At 51.4% G+C, this 20,210-nt stretch overlaps 1 protein-coding gene and 1 pseudogene across 1 annotated transcript in view; one reads left to right on the top strand and one right to left on the bottom strand.

Moving 5' to 3' along the window:
- LOC144122187 (endothelin-converting enzyme 1-like) overlaps positions 1 to 20,210 on the top strand; it is a 168,247-nt gene that overhangs the window by 16,409 nt on the left and 131,628 nt on the right. Inside the window, exon 2 of the mRNA XM_077655762.1 lies at positions 19,399 to 19,473. Within this exon, the coding sequence (XP_077511888.1) occupies positions 19,399 to 19,473 (75 nt within the window). The remainder of the gene's footprint in view (positions 1 to 19,398; positions 19,474 to 20,210) is intronic.
- On the bottom strand, positions 338 to 13,965 carry LOC144119432 (uncharacterized; annotated as a pseudogene).

Genomic DNA, 20,210 nt, shown 5'->3' with positions numbered 1-20,210 from the left:
GGACGGACGGACGGACGGACGGACGGATGGATGGATGGATGGATGGATTGATGGATGGATGGATGGATGGATGGATCGTCTCCTTTGAAACGGGGTGATGGCAGTTGCTGTAACTAGCAAGGACGACGCAACAGCATGATGGCCAGAACAAGAAGAACGATTCAAGCATTTGATTATATAGGCGCGGGAATGTGCGCCGAGAGTGCCTGCGCATTTAGGGTGCGCAGTCATGCTACAGTGGCCTTATCGGATACATCCCTTTCCGGTAACAAGTAAATTATTATAATTGTACACTTTCCTAAAACTTGCTGAAAGCTCATCGCACCACACGTAAGGATTATACAGACATTTGATTAAAACGTTCGTCATACTGAAGACGTTGCGGTGTTTTCACGTTAAAACATTAAGTTGGGCTAGTTGGTAACGGCTTAAAGGAATCATATTCTTAGCGGTAAGAAACAGTTACACACATGTCGCCCGCTTCTTGAATACGAAAGGCTTCGATAATTTCCCTTTCTTTTTTGTCGGCTCCCACATGCATCACAGACGTAGCGTCATATGCTGGGATACAGCCTTTACAACTTCTGCAATGCTTCACCAATTCAGCTCCACCGGCCTTTGACGAAACATCCCTTCTGTGCTCTCTAATCCTGTCGTTGACACACCTTCCGGTCTGGCCTATATATACCTTGTGTTGCATCTGGGTTGCAAGCCCCAAGGGTAGCGTTGGCCTGGCGGCCTGGGGCAAAGCTGGAAACATCCGAAGGTCCCGGCAAAGGATGACTCGACTGGCAACAGAACAACTTGTTTATTCTGGCATCTCAAAAGAGCAGCCGGTCAGGGCGACCACGTTACTCGAAGGGCGAAATCGAAGTCTCTCTCGGCGTCTGGGGCAGCGGCGTTTTATACGCTCGGAGTCGAGGGCAAGAGGGAACGGCCTGGGAAGAGTCATCCGATACGGCGACGCTTGAACATGTCCAGACGTGACGGGCGCGTCCGCCAGGCCGGCGCCGGTCAGACCTCCTCGCCTCCAAGTTGGGGAGCTCCTCTCCCCGGCTGCCGCGCTTTGACAAGCGTGGGCAGCAGCATGCACACACACACACACGCACGCACGACGACACGTGGCACTGAAACCTGTCTGGACGCGCTTGGCGGGAGGCGTTGCGGCCGCGATGAACGAAGCCGCGGCGTCCGTTGCATCCGCGCCGGCTATACCGCGCGTCGAAGGCGAGACGTAACAGACCGCCCCGCCGGGAGAAGGAGATCCCGATGGTCAGGGGACTGCATCCGCTGTCCAGAGGGATGTCGCTCGATGATGCTCGTAAACGAAACCGGTCGTCCCTCGACGTTGCTTGAGCGCAGCGCACAGAGAAGGCCTCGTTCTCAGGTTCAGGATCACACAGGGCACTGCAAAGTCACTTCAGGAGAGTTGCCATTTTTGTGCTCGTTCCCAGCAAGCGTTAGAACTACGCCGAAACGCAACCGCTCAGTCAGCAAGCACGAGACAACCCTCACTAAGCTCTGCCAGGCTCTTTCCCCTTTTATACTACTGCCTAGTTCCTTACAGTAGTCAAGCAGCACTCAGAACGCGTCCACAAATTGGAAAATTGCACTAGAAAGCACATAATCACTTAGAAACACTAAACAAAAGCAATATGTTAAAAATCCTGCCTCAGGAAGAAAACATCACTAACAATCAACTTTGAGGCGGATTCCTACGTTAGGGGCTTCGACTTAAGCCATCGGCGTTACCGTTGAGACTCCCCTTTTTGTAGCGCACCTCAAAGGAATATTGTTGCAAAACGAGGCTCCAGCGCAGGAGGCGGCCATTTTTGGGAGATATGGTCTGCAGCCATTGGAGAGGGCAGTGATCCGTCTCAATGATAAACCTCGAGCCGGCTAGGTAGCATGACAATTTCTGAACGGCCCACACGAGACACGCACACTCTTTCTCGGTGGCGCTGTACGCCTGCTCACGACAGGTCAGCTTACGACTAGCATACAGGACGGGGTGTTCCACTTCTCCATTGTCCCTTTGGCACAGTACAACGCCCATGCCTCGCTCACTAGCATCGCACTGAACAACGAACCTTTTTGTGTAGTCTGGCGATCGTAGCACAGGCTGGCTTGTTAGGGCGCTCTTTAGGGCGCTAAAAGCTCTTTCCTTTGTCTCGCTCCAGACGACTGTTTGGGGCTCTGTTTTTCTTAGAGCATCCGTCAGGGGAGCCGCGATATCGGAGTACCTGGGGATGTACCTCTGATAGTAGCCGGCGACACCCAAGAACGACCGAATATCGGTCTTCGTGCGCGGTTGCGGGAAGTCTCGCACAGCGGCCACCTTTATTTCAGAGGGGCGGCGACGACCCTGTCCAATCACGTGACCGAGGTAGACAACCTCGGCCTGTGCTAATTGGCACTTGGGAGCCTTGACTGTCAAGCCCGCTTCGCGCAGGCGGGTTAGCACTGCCCGCAAGTGTGCCATATGCTCAGACCAGGAGGCGGAGAATATCGCTACGTCGTCTAAATACGGTAAAGCGAATTCTTCCTGTCCCCGCAACACTTTGTCCATGAGGCTTGAAAAGCAGTATGGCGCGTTCTTCAAACCAAAACTCAAAACTTTAGGACGGAATGTTCCCATTGGTGAAATGAACGCCGCATACCTACTAGCCTCTTCTGTAAGTGGAACCTGCCAATAACCCCTGACAAGATCTAGGGTGGAAATAAACTGAGCGCTACTAACTTTCTCAAGGCGCTCCTCGATGTTAGGGATCGGATAAATTTGATCCTTAGTAATGGAATTAAGCCTGCGGTAGTCGACGCAAGGACGAGGTTCCTTGCCCGGTACCTCAACTAAAATCAAGGGGGAGGTATAATCACTCTCACCCGCCTCAATAACACCGAGCTGTAGCATTTTCTTTACCTCAGCCTCCATAATATCGCGCTGGCGGGGTGACACCCGGTACGCCTTGGATCGTACTGGCTCTGGGGAGGTAAGTTCTATATCATGCGTAAGGACAGAAGTCCTACCAGGCCTCTCAGAGAACTGACCTTGAAACTCTTGTAAGAGTTGGTGTAGTTCGGTTTTCTGCTCAGGCGACAGCGGTGGTTTACTGAGTAAGTCACTAATGACCTGATCAGTGTCTTCCCTGTTCGTCACTGAGCCTAGTCCCGGAAGCTCGACCGGAAGCTCTTCGGGAACGTTTACCATCATACACACCACTGCTTCCCGTTGTCTATAGGGTTTGAGCAGATTACAGTGGTAAACTTGCTGTGCTTTCCGCTTTCCTGGCAGACTCACCACGTAGTTAACATCCGACAGTTTTTGAACAATCCGTGCTGGGCCCTCCCACTGCACGTCGAGTTTGTTTTTTAGCGATGTGCGCAATACCATTACCTCATCGCCCACCTCAAAACGACGGGCCCTGGCTGTCCGATCATAATAAACCTTGGCCCTCTGCTGGGCCTTTGCCATTGCTTCACCTGACAACTCCTGTGCCCTTCTTAAGCGTTCGAGGAGACTAAGCACGTACTCGACCACGACTGGGTCGTCGCCCCTGCCTTCCCACGAGTCTCGAAGCATGCGAAGCGGAGACCGCAGCGAGCGACCGTACACCAGCTCAGCTGGCGAAAACCCCGTAGCCGCATGCGGCGCGGTCCTTAATGCAAACATCACCCCAGGCAGACACAGCTCCCAATCACTTTGTTGCTCAAAACACAATGCTCTCAACACGCGCTTCATGACGGAGTGGAGCTTCTCAACGGAATTCGACTGTGGGTGGTACACTGAGCTGTGTAACAGCTTTACCCCACACCTTTCGAGAAAGGCTGTCGTCAAAGCGCTGGTAAACACTGTGCCCTGATCTGACTGGATTTCCGCAGGAAAACCAACTCGCGCAAATATGGACAGTAGTGCATTGACTATCTCAACTGAGCTGAGTTCTTTAAGCGGCACTGCTTCAGGGAACTTTGTCGCTGGGCAGATCACAGTCAAAATGTGTCTGTACCCCGTGGCTGTTACCGGCAGAGGTCCCACTGTATCCATAACGAGCCGTCTAAAAGGCTCCGTAATGATAGGTACCAACTTCAACGGCGCCCTCGATTTGTCCCCTGGTTTGCCAACCCGCTGACAGGTGTCACATGTCCTCACAAAGTGTTCTACGTCACGAAAACACCCTGGCCAATAGTACTCTTGCAAGAGACGGTCCTTCGTCTTCTTAACTCCTAGGTGACCGGACCACGAACCGCCATGCGACAAGCGCAACAGATCCTGACGGTAGCACTGAGGCACGATCAGCTGATCGAACTCGACTCCCCTGCGGTCTAGATACTTCCGGTACAAGACACCACCTCTTTCCACAAAACGAACATTTTTCTTGGCGATACCTTCCTTGACATTGCAGCGCATGTTTTCTAGGCTGCCATCCTTTTTTTGCTCGGCTATCAAAGCCGACCGGCTGACTTTTAGCAACCTATTAAGTCCATCGGACGTAGGCGCGATGAGCAAATCTGCAGATAGCTCTTCTAACTTTCCCGTGTCGGGCGTTTCCTCTCCAGTACCTGGTGCCTTAAGCGCTACAGGCTCAATTTTATTCAGTTCGGACGTGCTCTGAATATCAGCTTGCTGCGCCTCCGACCCTTTCTCATTGTTCGACAACGTCGGCCCCGCAACTACCGCCTTTGCAGCGAGCTCCCGAAATCTCGATCTGGTTAAGGCCTGAACGCTAGCCTCACCAAACAAAAGACCCTTCTCGCGCAGGAGGTGATCGGACCGGTTCGAAAATAGGTACGGGTACTGGGGGGGCAGCATAGATGACACTGCGGCCTCCGTCTCAATTGCTCCGAAAGGTCCTTCAATAACCACTTTTGCTACGGGCAGACACACGCTGTGAGCTTCCACGGCTTGCTTGATCCATGCGCACTCGCCCGTGAACATATCGGGTTCTACGTAAGAGGGGTGAACTACATCCATTGTAGCTGCGGAATCACGAAGCACTCGGCACTCTTTCCCGTTCACGAGGAAGTCTCGCATGTAAGGCTCGAGAAGCTTCATGTTCTCGTCAGTGCTACATAATGACAAACACACGACTTCTCTTTTTGTTTCTGGACACTGCGCCGAAAAGTGACCCGGCTTCTGGCACGTATAACACACGCGCGCTTGCCTCGCCTCGAACCGCTTTCTGCGTTCGGCTTCGGCTGCCGCCGTCTCCTTACGTTCGGTCGGACTGCTTTCACTCGCATCCGCACTACGCGTGTCCCCCCTTGCTCTCATGGGTGTGAACTTCGGCCTCTCAGACTTGGAGCCAAATTCACCCTTTTGACCGTCCTTAGCTCCGCGAGCCCGACGCGTCACAAACTCCTCGGCTAGCTCGGCGGCTTTAGCCACTGTACTAACGTCTGGCCTATCCAAGACCCAGTACCGCACGTTCTCAGGTAACCGACTATAAAACTGTTCTAGCCCGAAACACTGCAGAATTTTCTCGTGGTCACCAAACGCTTTCTCTTCTTTGAGCCACTCCTGCATGTTTGACATAAGCCTGTAGGCAAACTCTGTATATGACTCATTTCTGCCTTTTTCATTTTCCCGAAACTTCCGACGGAACGCCTCCGCTGACAGCCTGTACTTTTTTAGCAGACTCGATTTCACTTGGTCGAAATCCTCTGCCTCCTCTCTCTTCAAGCGAGCGACTACGTCGGCCGCCTCGCCGGGTAACAAAGTGAGCAAGCGCTGTGGCCACGTTTCCCGAGAGAACCCCTGCTTCTCGCACGTTCGCTCAAAGTTAACCAGGAACAAACCAATGTCCTCTCCAAGCTTAAACGGCCGCATCAGGTCAGTCATTTTGAACGATACCCGTTCTCCTGCACCGTGTGCCTGACTTCCATTACGAGCGCGTTCCATCTCTACCTCGAGACGCTTCATTTCCAAAGCGTGTTGACGGTCGCGCTCGTCTTTCTCTTTTTGTTCTTTACGTTCGCGCTCCTCTTTTTCTTTTTGCTCCCTCTCCTCAATGGTCTCAAGGCATTCCGACAGCTCGTCATCATCAGCCTCCAACTCAAGAATAGCCCTTAGCAGTTCTGGTTTTCTGAGTTTGTCTGAGACATCCAGACCCAACTCTCTTGCAAGCTCCAGCAATTTCGGTTTGCGCAACGACTTCAAATCCATGGCTGCTCCGAATGCTGCTTTCTCTACTGCCTACTATTGTCTTGCCGCAAACTAACCCGGCAGCAACGACAACCACAATTACCAGCTCTGTTTCTGACACTAACAAAAGCCTGGCAAAACTCAGAAGAAGAAAGTCCCGCACTCACCAAACCTCGCAGCCAAGAATTCAGCGCAGTCGTTCCGCTGCAGGCAACCAGTCATCACACAGGGCTCGTTGCACTGCTCCCGGATGGTCGTTGTGCTGCTCAGCATACAGTTGAACGCATATCTTCGCTGCTGGCCTCCGTTGTCGGGATCTCACCGCTGGCAACCAGTTGTTGCATCTGGGTTGCAAGCCCCAAGGGTAGCGTTGGCCTGGCGGCCTGGGGCAAAGCTGGAAACATCCGAAGGTCCCGGCAAAGGATGACTCGACTGGCAACAGAACAACTTGTTTATTCTGGCATCTCAAAAGAGCAGCCGGTCAGGGCGACCACGTTACTCGAAGGGCGAAATCGAAGTCTCTCTCGGCGTCTGGGGCAGCGGCGTTTTATACGCTCGGAGTCGAGGGCAAGAGGGAACGGCCTGGGAAGAGTCATCCGATACGGCGACGCTTGAACATGTCCAGACGTGACGGGCGCGTCCGCCAGGCCGGCGCCGGTCAGACCTCCTCGCCTCCAAGTTGGGGAGCTCCTCTCCCCGGCTGCCGCGCTTTGACAAGCGTGGGCAGCAGCATGCACACACACACACACGCACGCACGACGACACGTGGCACTGAAACCTGTCTGGACGCGCTTGGCGGGAGGCGTTGCGGCCGCGATGAACGAAGCCGCGGCGTCCGTTGCATCCGCGCCGGCTATACCGCGCGTCGAAGGCGAGACGTAACACTTGCCACAGGCAAGTGGAATGGTGTACACCACTCCCGTTCGGCAGGTTACAAACTTCATTTGGTGCTTTTTGCTGCAACACGGCTTCTTCGTTTCTGTGACTGCTGAACATAATCTTACCAGCTTTTCAGGGGCTGTCAGCAGAACGCCAACACCACACTTCTGGGCAACTTTTTTGAGGCGGTGGGATCGACTGTGGACGTACGGGATTGCGACCCGCCGCTTAAGCCTTTCTTCACCTGCCTTCACTTTGGCACCACCAAGCTCCCGTAGTAAAGCTTCGACCACCGCATTAACCGATTCTAGAGGGTAGTCCGCCTTGTCCAAACGGTCAACCTGCTCTTGCAGACTGGCTTCCATGTTATGCGGGCACGACTTCTGCAGAGCCGCACGCAGGCTGTTCATCACCTGCGTGTGCTCAGTGATACATATTTATGTCGTACAAGTGTCCAGTAAAGACAGTTGAAGTCTAGCGGGTGTCCTGTGTGTGTGTAGCTGGGTGTTGTGTCTGTTTCTTACCGCTAAGAATATGATTCCTTTAAGTGGCTTCACGGTTCGGGTCGACCTTCTCAAAGCTGCCGGTGGTATAACCGGGGTCGCAGGGTCGCCCGTTGTCGATGGTTGACGCCTGACTGTTTGCGAGGTTGGAGCTGTCGCTGTTGAATGGTAGCCAACGTCGCTGTCCGCAGGGGTGGTATTGATGTAGTCATCGCTTGCCTCTAAGAGCCGTCCGCCGGTTTGCAGTAGGTGACGGCATTGTGCCTGAGGAGCTTCTGGGCCTCCGTTTTTACCAGGTACGAACTTGGGTAGGGCATACCCATCACTTGGGCTGTTCGGGACCATGCAGTATCTCTGACCCTCACGATGGTACCATTTTGGAGAGGAGGCAAAGGCCTTCCAGCTTGTTTTTGACTGTGCTTATTGACATCGGTCGCAGTCACCGCACTGAATTCCGGGAGGTTGGCGCGAAGACGCCTTCCTTGCAGGAGTTCACCAGGGAATTGCCCGTCCTCCAGTGGCGTAGTGCGGTAAGCCAGCAGGCCCAACCAGAAATCATGCCCCGAGTCTGCAGTTTTCTTAGAGATGCGCTTCACAATCTGCACACCTTTTTACGCAAGCCCGCTAGACTGCGGATAACGAGGGCTGGATGTAATGTGTGTGAAGTCGAACTTCCTTGAAAATACTGCAGATTCATAGCTAGAAAATTGCGGACCATTATCAGTACATACTTCAACTGGCACACCAAATCTTGCAAAGATAGCACTGAGTTGCCACCATGGTCAGCTTTTTTTTATTTATTTTTGTTTAACCGTGTTGTAAGTTGTTATTAAAAGTCGCAATTTTCTTTAAATACGTCTTCCTACACTTCTAACCTTATGTCACTTCTCTGCTTTTGATCTACCAATCTTCCAATTGGTTTCTGCTAATTTACACCGCAGATTTATTTACACGACCATTGTTATCTCTAAACGCTATGGCCTTAGGAAGAGTGAGTTTGCCTGCATCCACATCGGGATGAATACCATAACATTTAAGTATGAGGTGTTTTACTGTTTTTACAGATTTACCACACACAGCACATGTGTCACCTTCTCTAAATTTCTTTTTGTAGCTGCGCGTTCTAAGACACCCTCACCTAGGCATTGTCTCTTTTGAGTTGTCATACAACGCTTCCTTCCTGATCTGCCTTTTCCAGTATCGATATAGTTCTACACTATGTTTCTTTTCTCTTGTATTATTCCCGTTTTTACCTTCCGCGTTTTTTCCCTGTCGTTTGCTGCTCTTTCTTTCTCCGTCCTTGTGTCCGACATACTTACTGGTTAGTTTTCGCAATTTTGAGTCATCGTTCTTTCTCTATAGGTATTTAAATACGGTATACATATTTAACTGCCCACCTGTTATCGTCCAATTTCCTCAGGTGTTCTTCGTGTAGCATTGTATTCTGAGCTTCCCATGCTTCGAACGATGCCCAGCCCATATCCCCCTGTACTGCCTCGTTTGTGGTTTTCCCGTGGGCACCTAGTGCTAATCTTCCAGCAGCTCTCTGATTTACCTCTTATCCCGTCTGAACTTCAGCCCTTAAGCAAAGAACCGCATTCTCGAAAGCCCCTGCACCATTGTTCCTTTAAAAATACCTCTCAGTACTCCATGCCTGCTGTACCCCCACAATGCCCCATGTTTCATTATCCCAGCATCTCTTTGCCCTTTTACTACAAGAGACTGCTTGTGCTTTTCCGTGTACATCTGCCTTTCGTTTACCCATACCCAGATATAATTGTATTCTGCCAGTCTGGGTATTTCATCACCGTCATAATCATCATCAGCCTGACTACACCCACTGCAGAGCAAAGGCCACTTGCATGTCTCTCCAATTAGCCCTGTCCTTTGCCAGCTGCGCCCACCCCATGCCTGCAAACTTCTTAATCTCATCCGCCCACCTAACCTTCTGCCGCCCCCTGCTGCGCTTGCCTTCGCTTGGAATCCACTCCGTTACCCTTAAGGACCAGCGGTTATCTTGCCTTCGCAGTACATGCCCTGCCCAATCCCATTCCTTCCTCTTGATTTCGACTAGGGTGTCATTAACCCGCGTTTGTTCCCTCACCCACTCTGCCCGCTTCCGGTTTCTTAACGTTACACCTATCATTTTTCTTTCCATGGCTCGCTGCGTTCTTAAGCTGAACCCTTTTTGTTAGCCTCCACGTTTCTGCCCCGTAGGTGAGTACCGGTAAGATACAGCTGTTGTGCACTTGTCTCTTGGGGGAAATTGGTAAACCGCCATTCACAATCTGAGAGAACCTGCCATCATCATAGTTGAGTTTCCCCTGAGAGGAAACACTTGTTGATGATGAAATCGGGGTTTCATGATGACGCAGTGGTTCTAACTCGCAAACATTCACGTTACTCGAAGAAAGGAAAAGGTTAACTATTTATTTACAACATAAATAAAACGAGAAGAAACAAAGCACGGAGAAAACTATTTGCAACATGACTAAACCGTTGATCAGACGGATTCAGCCCTCATTCAACCCAGAGCGCTTGTTTTTAAACCCTCTGTCTCCGCCCTTAGCGGGGACAGCAGCCAATAAGATTACAAGCGACTCGACTCACCAATCAGTGGTCAGGGAAAGGAAAATAAGGTTTCCGCCAACTAATCACAGATTGGGGAAAGTGTGCTGATTAAATTTTGGGAAGGAGAGGTTGCAATCAAAAACACAAACAGCACACACGCGACCACCCTCTCCCACGGCACAGCCGTTACTACTTTCCTAACATCGTCATCTCTTTTAACATGGTCATCTGTATCTGGTTAGGGCTCTTCCCGGCTGGTTATGCCAGTGACGGCGCCAAGTAAACAAGGAAGTCCCCTCCAAGAAAGGGAGGCATGGACGAGGCGGGTCCCTTTGTGGGCGACGCGCTGATCACCATACAACCACCTCCGAGCCCACTGGTGCGTCCTTCCTCGCGAACACGAGACCGACCAGTTCGCGAAAAGGTTCGCAATCATAATTTGCCATCCCCTGAAGCGACAACTCGGGAGGGATCAGGATGTGTGTGCGAAAGTAGTTTTGTCGGAGTGGGATGTTTTCAGTGTCGCGTGTCCGATTTTGCTCGTCACTGCAGCGGCTAAGCCAGGGATTGCGGTCCTTGGCGGTTACGCACTTACTTACATGGCGGCGCCAGACGGACAACGAGCTACAAGTGCACCACACACCGCGCTGTCGACGACGGCTGCCGCTGATGCGTGACAGGCACGCGTTTCCGCGCCACGTTCGTCGTCGACAGCCCGGATGTGACGTCATGCAGCCTTTGTTTCGCGCTCCGAGAAGGGCTTCTTCTCACTCACTGCTCGGAGGTCGTCTATGCGTCTGCCGTTCTTCTAAGCGGTGCAGTGGGGTTATTGTAAAGGCGAAATGTCTGCCGACGAAATTTTGTTGCATCACGTCTTGTGGTCGCCTGTAAATTTCATTTTCGTTCATCGACCGCATCGCGCTATCCGTGGGCAAGACCACCTGTGCGTGCATTAGCGGATAGGCAGAGCAGATTGCACCGGGTGGCGTTAATAGGCTTCGGATCTGTTGCGTCATTGATATTCTCTCCCTGGCTAATTACGCTACCCCTTCCGCCGATCTTTCCCCGGAGCATCTCGGATGCGCGTGGACGAGTAATAACATTTCTCTGTCGTGAATGCCACAGCGCTAATGTCATCTGTGCCGGTATAGAATCAGCACCAGCGCGCTCTAAATGGCGCCATTAAGGCCTTATCAGTTTATAACGATGATACTGGGGGGCATACCTTTTGAAGCGTGTCGGCACCACTTTGTGGTGAAGCAGGGCCTGTTGGTATGGCATATTAAAGAAGAAATATACCAGCCAAAAAAGACGGGCACACAAGGAGAGAACAACACAGGACAACGGCTGGACTAACAACTAAATTCTTTATTGCGTACTGACCACCGAGTAATCTCAACGCATGCGCCGAGGCAGGACAGACACTCAAACATGGTTTTTCAAATAGTCAAGTTCCTTTATCGTCAGCGCTATCGATGGCGAACTGACGCAAGCATCGCCGTGTTTGGCTATTTGAAAGGCCTCAAAGATTTCGCGGGCCCTCCGTGTTTTTCCATAGCCCAGAATGATGACACCAGAAAAACGTTGGGAACATTTCCCAGGACATCTACTGCAGTGCCAAGCAAAATTGCCGTCTTCACCATCGTCAACTTCTGTTTGGCGCTAGCGACTTTCTTAACATTGTGCGGCTCTTTGTGCAAATAAGGAGTAGAGTTTCCCCCTTCAGGTGGCGATGGGAGGAAGCACCTTGTTGATGATGAAATCGGGGTTTCATGATGACGCAGTGGTTCTAACTCGCAAACATTCACGTTACTCGAAGAAAGGAAAAGGTTAACTATTTATTTACAACATAAATAAAACGAGAAGAAACAAAGAAAGGAGAAAACTATTTACAACATGACTAAACCGTTGATCAGACGAATTCAGCCCTCGCTCAACCCAGAGCGCTTGTTCTTAAACCCTCTGTGGTGCTTGTTGCTATGAGGGGGGGGGGATACTGGTCCCGACGTATGTTGCCCCTCTGGGCAACATACTTGGGGATCATAAAACCCTCTGTCTCCGCCCTTAGCGGGGACAGCAGCCAATAAGATTACAAGCGACTCGACTCACCAATCAGTGGTCAGGGAAAGGAAAATAAGGTTTCCGCCAACTAATCACAGATTGGGGAAAGAGCGCTGATTAAACATTTGGGAGAGGAGAGGTTGCAATCAAATACACAAACGCGACCACCCTCTGCCACTGCACCCACGGCACAGCCGTTACTCCTCTCCTAACATTGTCATTTGTATTCTCTTTCGCACACGCGACAAATATATGCCGACGAGACGATCACTCAAGTTGTTTACAGAACATCAAAAGAGAAGACAGTGGTTGCGGGAATAGTGGGTTTCATGTTCACTCGGCTCCTACCCAGCCGTATCTCCTTCATTCCCGAAGCCTCGGTAACCCCTTGGCAACGCACACATGTCGACAGCTGCATCTGGTTAGGGTTCTTCCCGGCAGGTCATACCGTTGACGGCGCGGAGGAGATAAGGACGGGAGGCCGGGACGGGACGGGTCCCTTTGTTGGCGACTTCCGAGCGGCCTTCCTTGCAAACACACGACCAACGAGTTTGCGGAAAGGTCAGCGAACTCCACATAAGGCATTACTTGAAATTTTTTTTCTTTTGTCAGTGACATCATTTTTTCCCTTCTTGACCCCGCCGTTCATTTCCTTTGATACGGATTCAGCCACCGCTGTCATCATTTCTGCTGGGAAACCTGCATCAGACAGGCGTTTGGCTTTCGTAGCGACGCAACTTTTTTTTTCACAGCGTTCTGGAAACAAGCCTTAGTAATACCTCTCTTTACTAGTTTAGAATGATTATGGAGTCAAAGGGTAACAGCCCCTTTTTGTTCTAGGTGAATACATCCAGCACACATGGCCTTTTCCAGAAAAGGTTAGTAACAAGTCTTAAAAAACGAGTGGAGTTGTTAGTGGCTAATTCGTGAGTAAATTTTAATTGCGATGAGCAGCGCCTAAAGGCACCCAGAACACGTTCAACTATCATCTGATAGGAGTCATTAGGTCCGGTGTTTAAAAGCACTAAAAAGTCATCAACGTGTCTGACAATTCGCAGAACACACCCGTCATCCAGAAAACTTGGAAGCCAGCGGTCAAACTTTGCTAAGAAAATATTGCAGAGCACTGGGGCTACACAAGTACCTATGCAGATCCCTTTCTTCTGAATATAAAACTTGTTAAACTCGACAAGAGTGGAAGAGAGGTACGTAGCAAGGAGCTCCAAAAAACTTTTCACTCTGGATTCCACATCTTGTTTGAAAGGCCAGTTCACCACACTCTTCAATTAGTTCTCTCACCGCATGAAACAGTTCGGTGCACGGTTCAAGTGGGGAAAAGAAGGTAAAATGGAAGAACTAGAAGTGCGAAGCCGCTCCTCTTCATCTAAGCCTCACATCCGCGTAACGTACGGCATCTCCGCCAGGCGTCGCTAGGTCACCGGACTGGACTAGCACTGCTTCCTGCGAGCGCATGGCGCCATCTACGCGTAGTTGCGGCGATTGTCAAGTGTTCTGGGGCGGAGCAGCTGGTCGCACATGTACGCGCCCCCTTCTGCAGGTGCCAGGTTCGAGCAGAGGCGGCTTGGAAATGCTGCATGCAGCGAAATGCAAAGCATTATTTCCCCCGGCATGGACGAAATGCCAACTTTGGAGGCTTCTGGACTGAGAGCGTTATAACAATGGCGACGAGATATCTTAAGAGGTAAGCAGCGCTTCCAACCTCACCTCCGTCGAGGTCGACGCAGTTGGGGAGGCGTCACCGGCCGCCGCCTTCGTCTGCCTCTGGAATGACAGGTGCTGCTGAAACAGCATCGTTCGGAATTACTTCTGCCTGTTTCTTTTCACCTGTTTCCGTCATATATCGGCGGTGGTCTCCGGTGGCGTGACTCGACCGCGCTTGATTCGCCAACCGACGTTTTGCGATCATTCATTCTCTCCCGCTTTGCGCTGGGGTCTTGAAAGCATTACGCACCTCTCCAGTTTGTGGCGAAACGGACGAGATTACGCTGGCGTGACCTGCTCGCGAGTGGACCATTTGCGCATGCTGGTAATCCCCATTAGAAAACCGGTGGCCCTCATATGGTGCGATTTTAGAAGGAAAGGCGTTTTGCCCCGCCTGGTGCAGATTAGCTTGCATGTGCTGTTAGGACGGCGCGAAAGGAACAAGAGAGGCACAAGAACACAACAGGACAGGCGCCTTGTCCTTGTACCTTTCGCGCCGTCCTCACATCAGCTACAGCTACGAATCAACCAGCCCAAACCAAAGTACGTCTAGGGTAATATCTGCCACCACCCTGCGGTCATGCACTGGATCGGCCCAGCGGCGGTTTTTTGCAGCCGCGAGCCTTGCGTGTCGCCACACCTGTTTGTTCCTGGAACCCAGGTTCGGGAACGACGGCTGCTGAGCTCTGCGGAAGGCGAGTTCCCTGGAACCCGGGTGTTCACGCTGTGCGCGAGCGGCCTTCAGTGAGGAGGGTGGGCGGTCTTCTGATATCCGGCCCAACCCTTCTGCGGCGCACACTCCGGAGGGTCGCATCACATCGTTGATTGCGAGATTATCCGCCGGGCACTTGGTCGGAGGAGGTGCTGCTTCGGGTTCTAAGCAGCGTCGGTTCTCCCGCCACTGTGCCCTTCGAAACATCTTTCTTTTTTTTTGAAGCAGCAGAACGGCTGGCTCAGTCAAGCGTGGCCTACCGCGCAGGATGTTTAAAACTCCATTGGGAAAGCGCAACGAGCTCTCCGCCGGTCACGTCACGATGAGCTAGCAGAAGAGCTGGCTGTGAACAGAGGGCGCCGAGCATCTTCGGACCGACACGACGGCTTATCGGCACCAGGTCTTTGGAAACGCGGCTATTGTGACACTGCCGAAGCGAGCACCGGCTTCTCAAGCGCAGTCTGATCCTTATGTGGTCATCCCTGTGCCGCTGGAAGATATTTGTTACTATGAGCCTTTTAGGCTGTAAACGACGGAAACATCATTTTGCAGCCGAATGAGCGAGACCTGAAGGCGTTGGTATCGCAGCTCGATGTTTGCTGTACTTGAGTGGACACGCACAGACGAACGGACGGACGGTAATTCCTTAATGTGGCGTAGATTTCTCTTGAGAAAGTGATTAGTAATTAGTTTTTACCTGAGTGGATCATTAAGGGAGTAAAATTGGAGAGGACACTTAAGAGTTGTGGGTTACACTTTCCATTCTGAACAGTCTGACACATTTGAACGCATTTTGGTTTTGTTTTTCAATTGTTTCAACAAATAAATTGATCAATTACATACTCTATTTCTTTAATTGGCATCATCAACCATTGGCTTTCCATTCTGAACAGTCTGACACCTTTGAACGCATTTTTGTTTTTCAATTGTTTCAATTAATTAATTGATCGATTACACACTCTAACATTTCTTAATTGGCATTATCAACCATTGGCTTTTAATTCTGAGCATTCTGACACCTTCGAACCTCCCTTTTTCCAATTTTTTTCATTTCTTTAATTAATCAATGTAATACAGTGATGACATTAACTCGTCATCGCCTATCACACACAAATCAACTATCAATCACAACCACAAATTACTATGTGGTACGACTTTTTTTTTACGCAGCCCCCGATTATTTCCGACGCGCGGTGCCGACTACGCCGACGGCTTTTCGACCGAACGAGCTGCATGTAATAAATATCTCATAACGGCGGGGTTCATGTAATCAGTGGACTCTAGTTGTCTGATTCGGCGTCCTCTAGCTTGTGCAGTGACTCCAGATCAGAGCGAATATTCCGACAGTATAGCGCAGCTCGCCACTGCGCTCAGATGCATGCTTTCGTGAGTCTGCGTTTGCAGTGCCAGTGTTCCCTTTGAGGCGCGGCCGATCGCTTTTCGAGATGGCGCTAGCCACACTTCATGGCTGAAGCACCACGGATGACAGGCGGTGATATGCTCTATCAGTGGTTCGTCAACTGGGGTGGTGCTTGGAAAACCGGCCGTGCTCCTTCTTTGTGATCTGGGAGCTCCAGTGCCGCCGCGCGGTGCAGCAGGGCGCCCTGGCCGCGAGCGTTGCTGGGGTAGGGTACCCTCCGCAATGGCTTCGCTCAAAGTGACGCAATAGCACGCGCTCTATTTCAGCGGGGTGGCTACAGACGTTTCTCGCGCGCGTATCGCCTTTTGGTCCACGGATGCGCCCCCACCCGCGTGAGCTGGCTGCGCGTTTCGGTCTCCGCGGACACCACTCGTCGACGACGGCAGCAGTCGGCACCGGAGGACAATGGAGAAACTGGCACCAGGAAAAGCGTTCGGCGCTCTTCTCCCCACTCGGCGCAGAGAGGGCCCGTCTCTCGGCCTTGAGGAGGCGGGGCGCCGGCGGCCGCTCACCCCGCTGGCAGGGGCGCGCTCACATGCGCGGCGGCCACCGTCGGACTCCACGCCGGTCCGGTCATGGTAGCCAAGTCCCAACCCGAAACGCTGTGGCGCAGTTCCGCGGCCTTGCCGTTGATTGCGTTCGGAGGAGGAAAATTAGCTGGGTCCACGAAATGCGGCAGGTTGCACCACGTTGGCCTGGCTGGCTGGGAGGCAGCACTGCACGTGCCAGACGCGAGACTTGACCACATGTGTTGAGCCACTGAGGGCTAAAACCCGGAGTTTAGGAGGGTTGGTTGAGAGCCGCAACGTTTGCGGGCAGTGAAAAAATTCCAGCTATCTCGTTAGTAGATCAAAGCATGAAATGCACTGCAGGAACGGCATACCGAAATCTGGGACGCCTTACATAGAGCCGCACTCGAGCCACTTTTCTTTCCTTTAGCTTTTCTTCACGAGCGACTTCCTTTGCCACGTTTTATGTATGACGACCCGCGCTTGCCATGTGCCGAAAAGGGGATGATGCCAGCTACAGGCCACCGTCACCACCTCCGCTGACCAGCCCGTCGAAGAGCAAATCAGAGCTGGTCACTGGCCGTGCTTACAGATGGCGCCACGGGACCTGTGTTTTTGGGTTCGCGTGCATTGCCTAATGATTATCAAGTGCCACCAGTAATGCGCTTGCCTTCTAGGTCTGCAAGGTCAAACTTACTCCTCGCCGCGCGATAGCTTCGGCCACCGCGAAGACGCTGTTGGTGACGCGTATGCGCAGCACCAGGCAGACTGAAAGCTTCGCCTAAGTTCGTTTAGTTTCGCCTCGCGTGTTGTGCGTCCTGGTGCCAAGGTCAGCCGCGGCGCGCCGACAACGGGAGGTAAAAGCATTACAGACTGCGTACTTGCTAGAAGGATGGTAACCATGGTGGGCCTGGCAATAAGAATATGGTAACTCAAGAGGCAGTGCCCTACTCTTTAAAGCTATAGATCAGGGCGTCTTAGAATATCGTGAGGAGCAAAACCGCAACACAGGACCGAACTGAGGCAGGCGACAACACAGGGCGGTTGTATAGTGGCCTGCCTCAGTCCCGCATCCTGTTTTGCGGTTTTGCTCCTCACGATGTCCTACCAGCTGGCCTACAACCAAGTCCTTCTAAGTTAAATGTCTTAGAATGTCTAGCTACAAACATAAATTTAACGAAGATGATGACATGTGCTGTGTGTGGTAAATGTGTAGCAACAACTGAACACCTCATACGCGAATGTGATGCTATCCATCCGGATGTCGATGCAGGCGCAGTCACTCTGCCTGAGGTCCTAGGGTTATATAAGATAGCAACGGTCATGTGAATAAATTCGCGGTGGAAGTTAGCAAAGAGTGATTGGAAGATTGGTGCCTCAAAAGCAGAGGGGTGGCATAGGGTTGGAAGTGTAGGACTTAAAAGGTTTTTTAAGAAAGTGGTGAATTTTAAGACCAATTTATAACACAGTTGACTAAAAACAAATGAGAAAATCCGAGCATGGTGACAACTTCCACCACCCCATATCAAAGGTGACGCTCCTATCATCAGTCCATTTATGATAGGTGGACGAATGAAGGTGACCCAGGCGGCGAGCAAGTATTCCACGTCTCCCGCCACTCTCGGCAGATCGCATTACCGAAGCACACTAAAAACGCGCAGTGTTGAGTAAGACTTTAAGCTTGCAGGCAGTAAATAAGCTTGCAGGTTATAGGACTACATATGCGCCGTGAGCATTTTTCTGCGGCTGTCCCCCTCTCGGCTGAAGCATATGAGAATAAGTCAAACGCACTGCAAAAAACATGAGCACAGCCCACTGCACCCTCGTATCTGCAAATATCTGCAGCATAATACGCATCTGAGCCTAGCTTGTGGGATCAATACAAATCTCCACACGCGGTTTTCTCGAGGATCAGCTTTAAAACGTGTTCTAGTATAACGCTGTGTTGTGTCAGCATGCAGTAAGCGATTTTAAGGCAGAAAATAAATTATATGTATTGTTCTGCAAGGCTAGCGTATTTCAGCGTATTTTGTCACAGTGATTAGTAATGGCAACACTCCATAACTTCATCCCTTGCTGTCTTATTTTATGCCGCATCTTTCGTTTGCTAACAAAGTTGCTTCATGTTCAGAGTTTTAAAACTGTTAGGCAGTAACTATTTTGTGCTCGTAGCACAAGGATCCTAACTACTGCTTGTAAGGCTTGCATTTCAGTGGGAAAAAATGGAAAATTGTTTTTTGCGGAAAGGGCATCGTGCAGTGTTTGTCTCACATCTCGGCGGACACCTGAACAGCGCTGATGATGATGTTTTAGGTCACGAAGCAATGAAAGAACATGGTTACTGTCACACCTCATCAGTACGTCATTTTGTGTGGCCGCTCAGATATTTTTGCCACGATTAGAGCCAGGGTTCATACGGAGGAAATCGCGCTAAGTGGTACAAAAACACGTGAACACAGACAGACTAAGCGCTGTCTGTAATTGTTCTTCCTGTCATCCTGGCCATTGTTGCCAATGGCCAGGATTCAATTCCACATCTCACGCTAACCATAATGTGAACACAGAAAGCACTCGTGGGCATAATCGAAATGCTGTTGCCATGGAAGCACAACAAATAAAACATCCTTCGATCGCTTAGGCAAGAAGACACATAACTAGGCTGCAAAGGGCAGGGACGTGCGGTCTGCATCGCAACGAAATGTTGCAATGCCCTCCCCGCTTTATAGTTGCATGGGCAGCATACAACCAATATGTTGAGACGCATTCGCGACACGTTCACTCGAGACACATATGAACTCGTATAAGGTTTTTCCATGGCTGAGGCAAGCGCTCCGAGAGTGTATTTTCGCTGTGCTGAGACTGGCATGTCTGTTCTCTTGCAGCTCGAGCCGGCGGGGTTCACCTTCCCCTCGTACGAGTACTACGCCGACGGCAAGCCCGAGAGCAGCGCCGCTAAGGTACGTAGCCACTTTGGAGCCAACCGAAGCCGCGCGGATCATGCCAGCAGGCAGTGTTCGTTATCGGTTGTACAGTCCACTTTAGGTTGGACACACACAAGTCATTCTCAACTCTCGCGCCGGTCGCACACACACACACACTGCGACGTCCCGCAAACCAGACGCGCTCTGTCCCGCGCCGTTCTCCATGCCACCCTCGGATGATGACGATAGCTGCCGCATGTGGCGCCATCTCTATGAGTAGCTCAGTACTGCTCATGCAGCACTCCCTTGGACTTGTGCACGGCGCAGCCACTCAATCCTCACAAACATTTGCGGGTGACGACTGGACGCAGTTTAGGAAGGGACAAAAATGATTAGGTGCACTCTCTCGTCTCTTTGCTTCCCGTGGCCCACACACAAGTTGTACCACCTTAGTTTGCCTAAAATATTTTGAGTCGCTGAAATGTTTCTGGTATTTTCCCGACGGGGATGAAATTTGCTAGATGTAGGTGCGATGGCAAGGACTGCAGCGCACTGCTGTCGTCCCATTTGTGTTTTACTTCCGGGGGATTTCGAAAAAGCTGCAACAGAGGAGGGGGATATCCAGCTAGTTTCCGGTTTGGAAAGCAGCACGATTGTCGATTTCAGGCCAGCGTCATCAGATGTCTGCGGAAGCGGTGCATGAGCGGTGATCATTCGACGAGCTTTTGAATGCGGCAAAAGCGCAATCTTAGGGTGGCTTCGATGCACGCTGC

Source organism: Amblyomma americanum, chromosome 2, assembly GCF_052857255.1.
Source record: "Amblyomma americanum isolate KBUSLIRL-KWMA chromosome 2, ASM5285725v1, whole genome shotgun sequence".
Taxonomy (NCBI): Eukaryota; Metazoa; Arthropoda; class Arachnida; order Ixodida; family Ixodidae; genus Amblyomma; species Amblyomma americanum.
The sequence above is the reverse complement of the archived record's forward strand: the minus strand, read 5'-3'. Positions and strand labels throughout refer to the sequence as shown.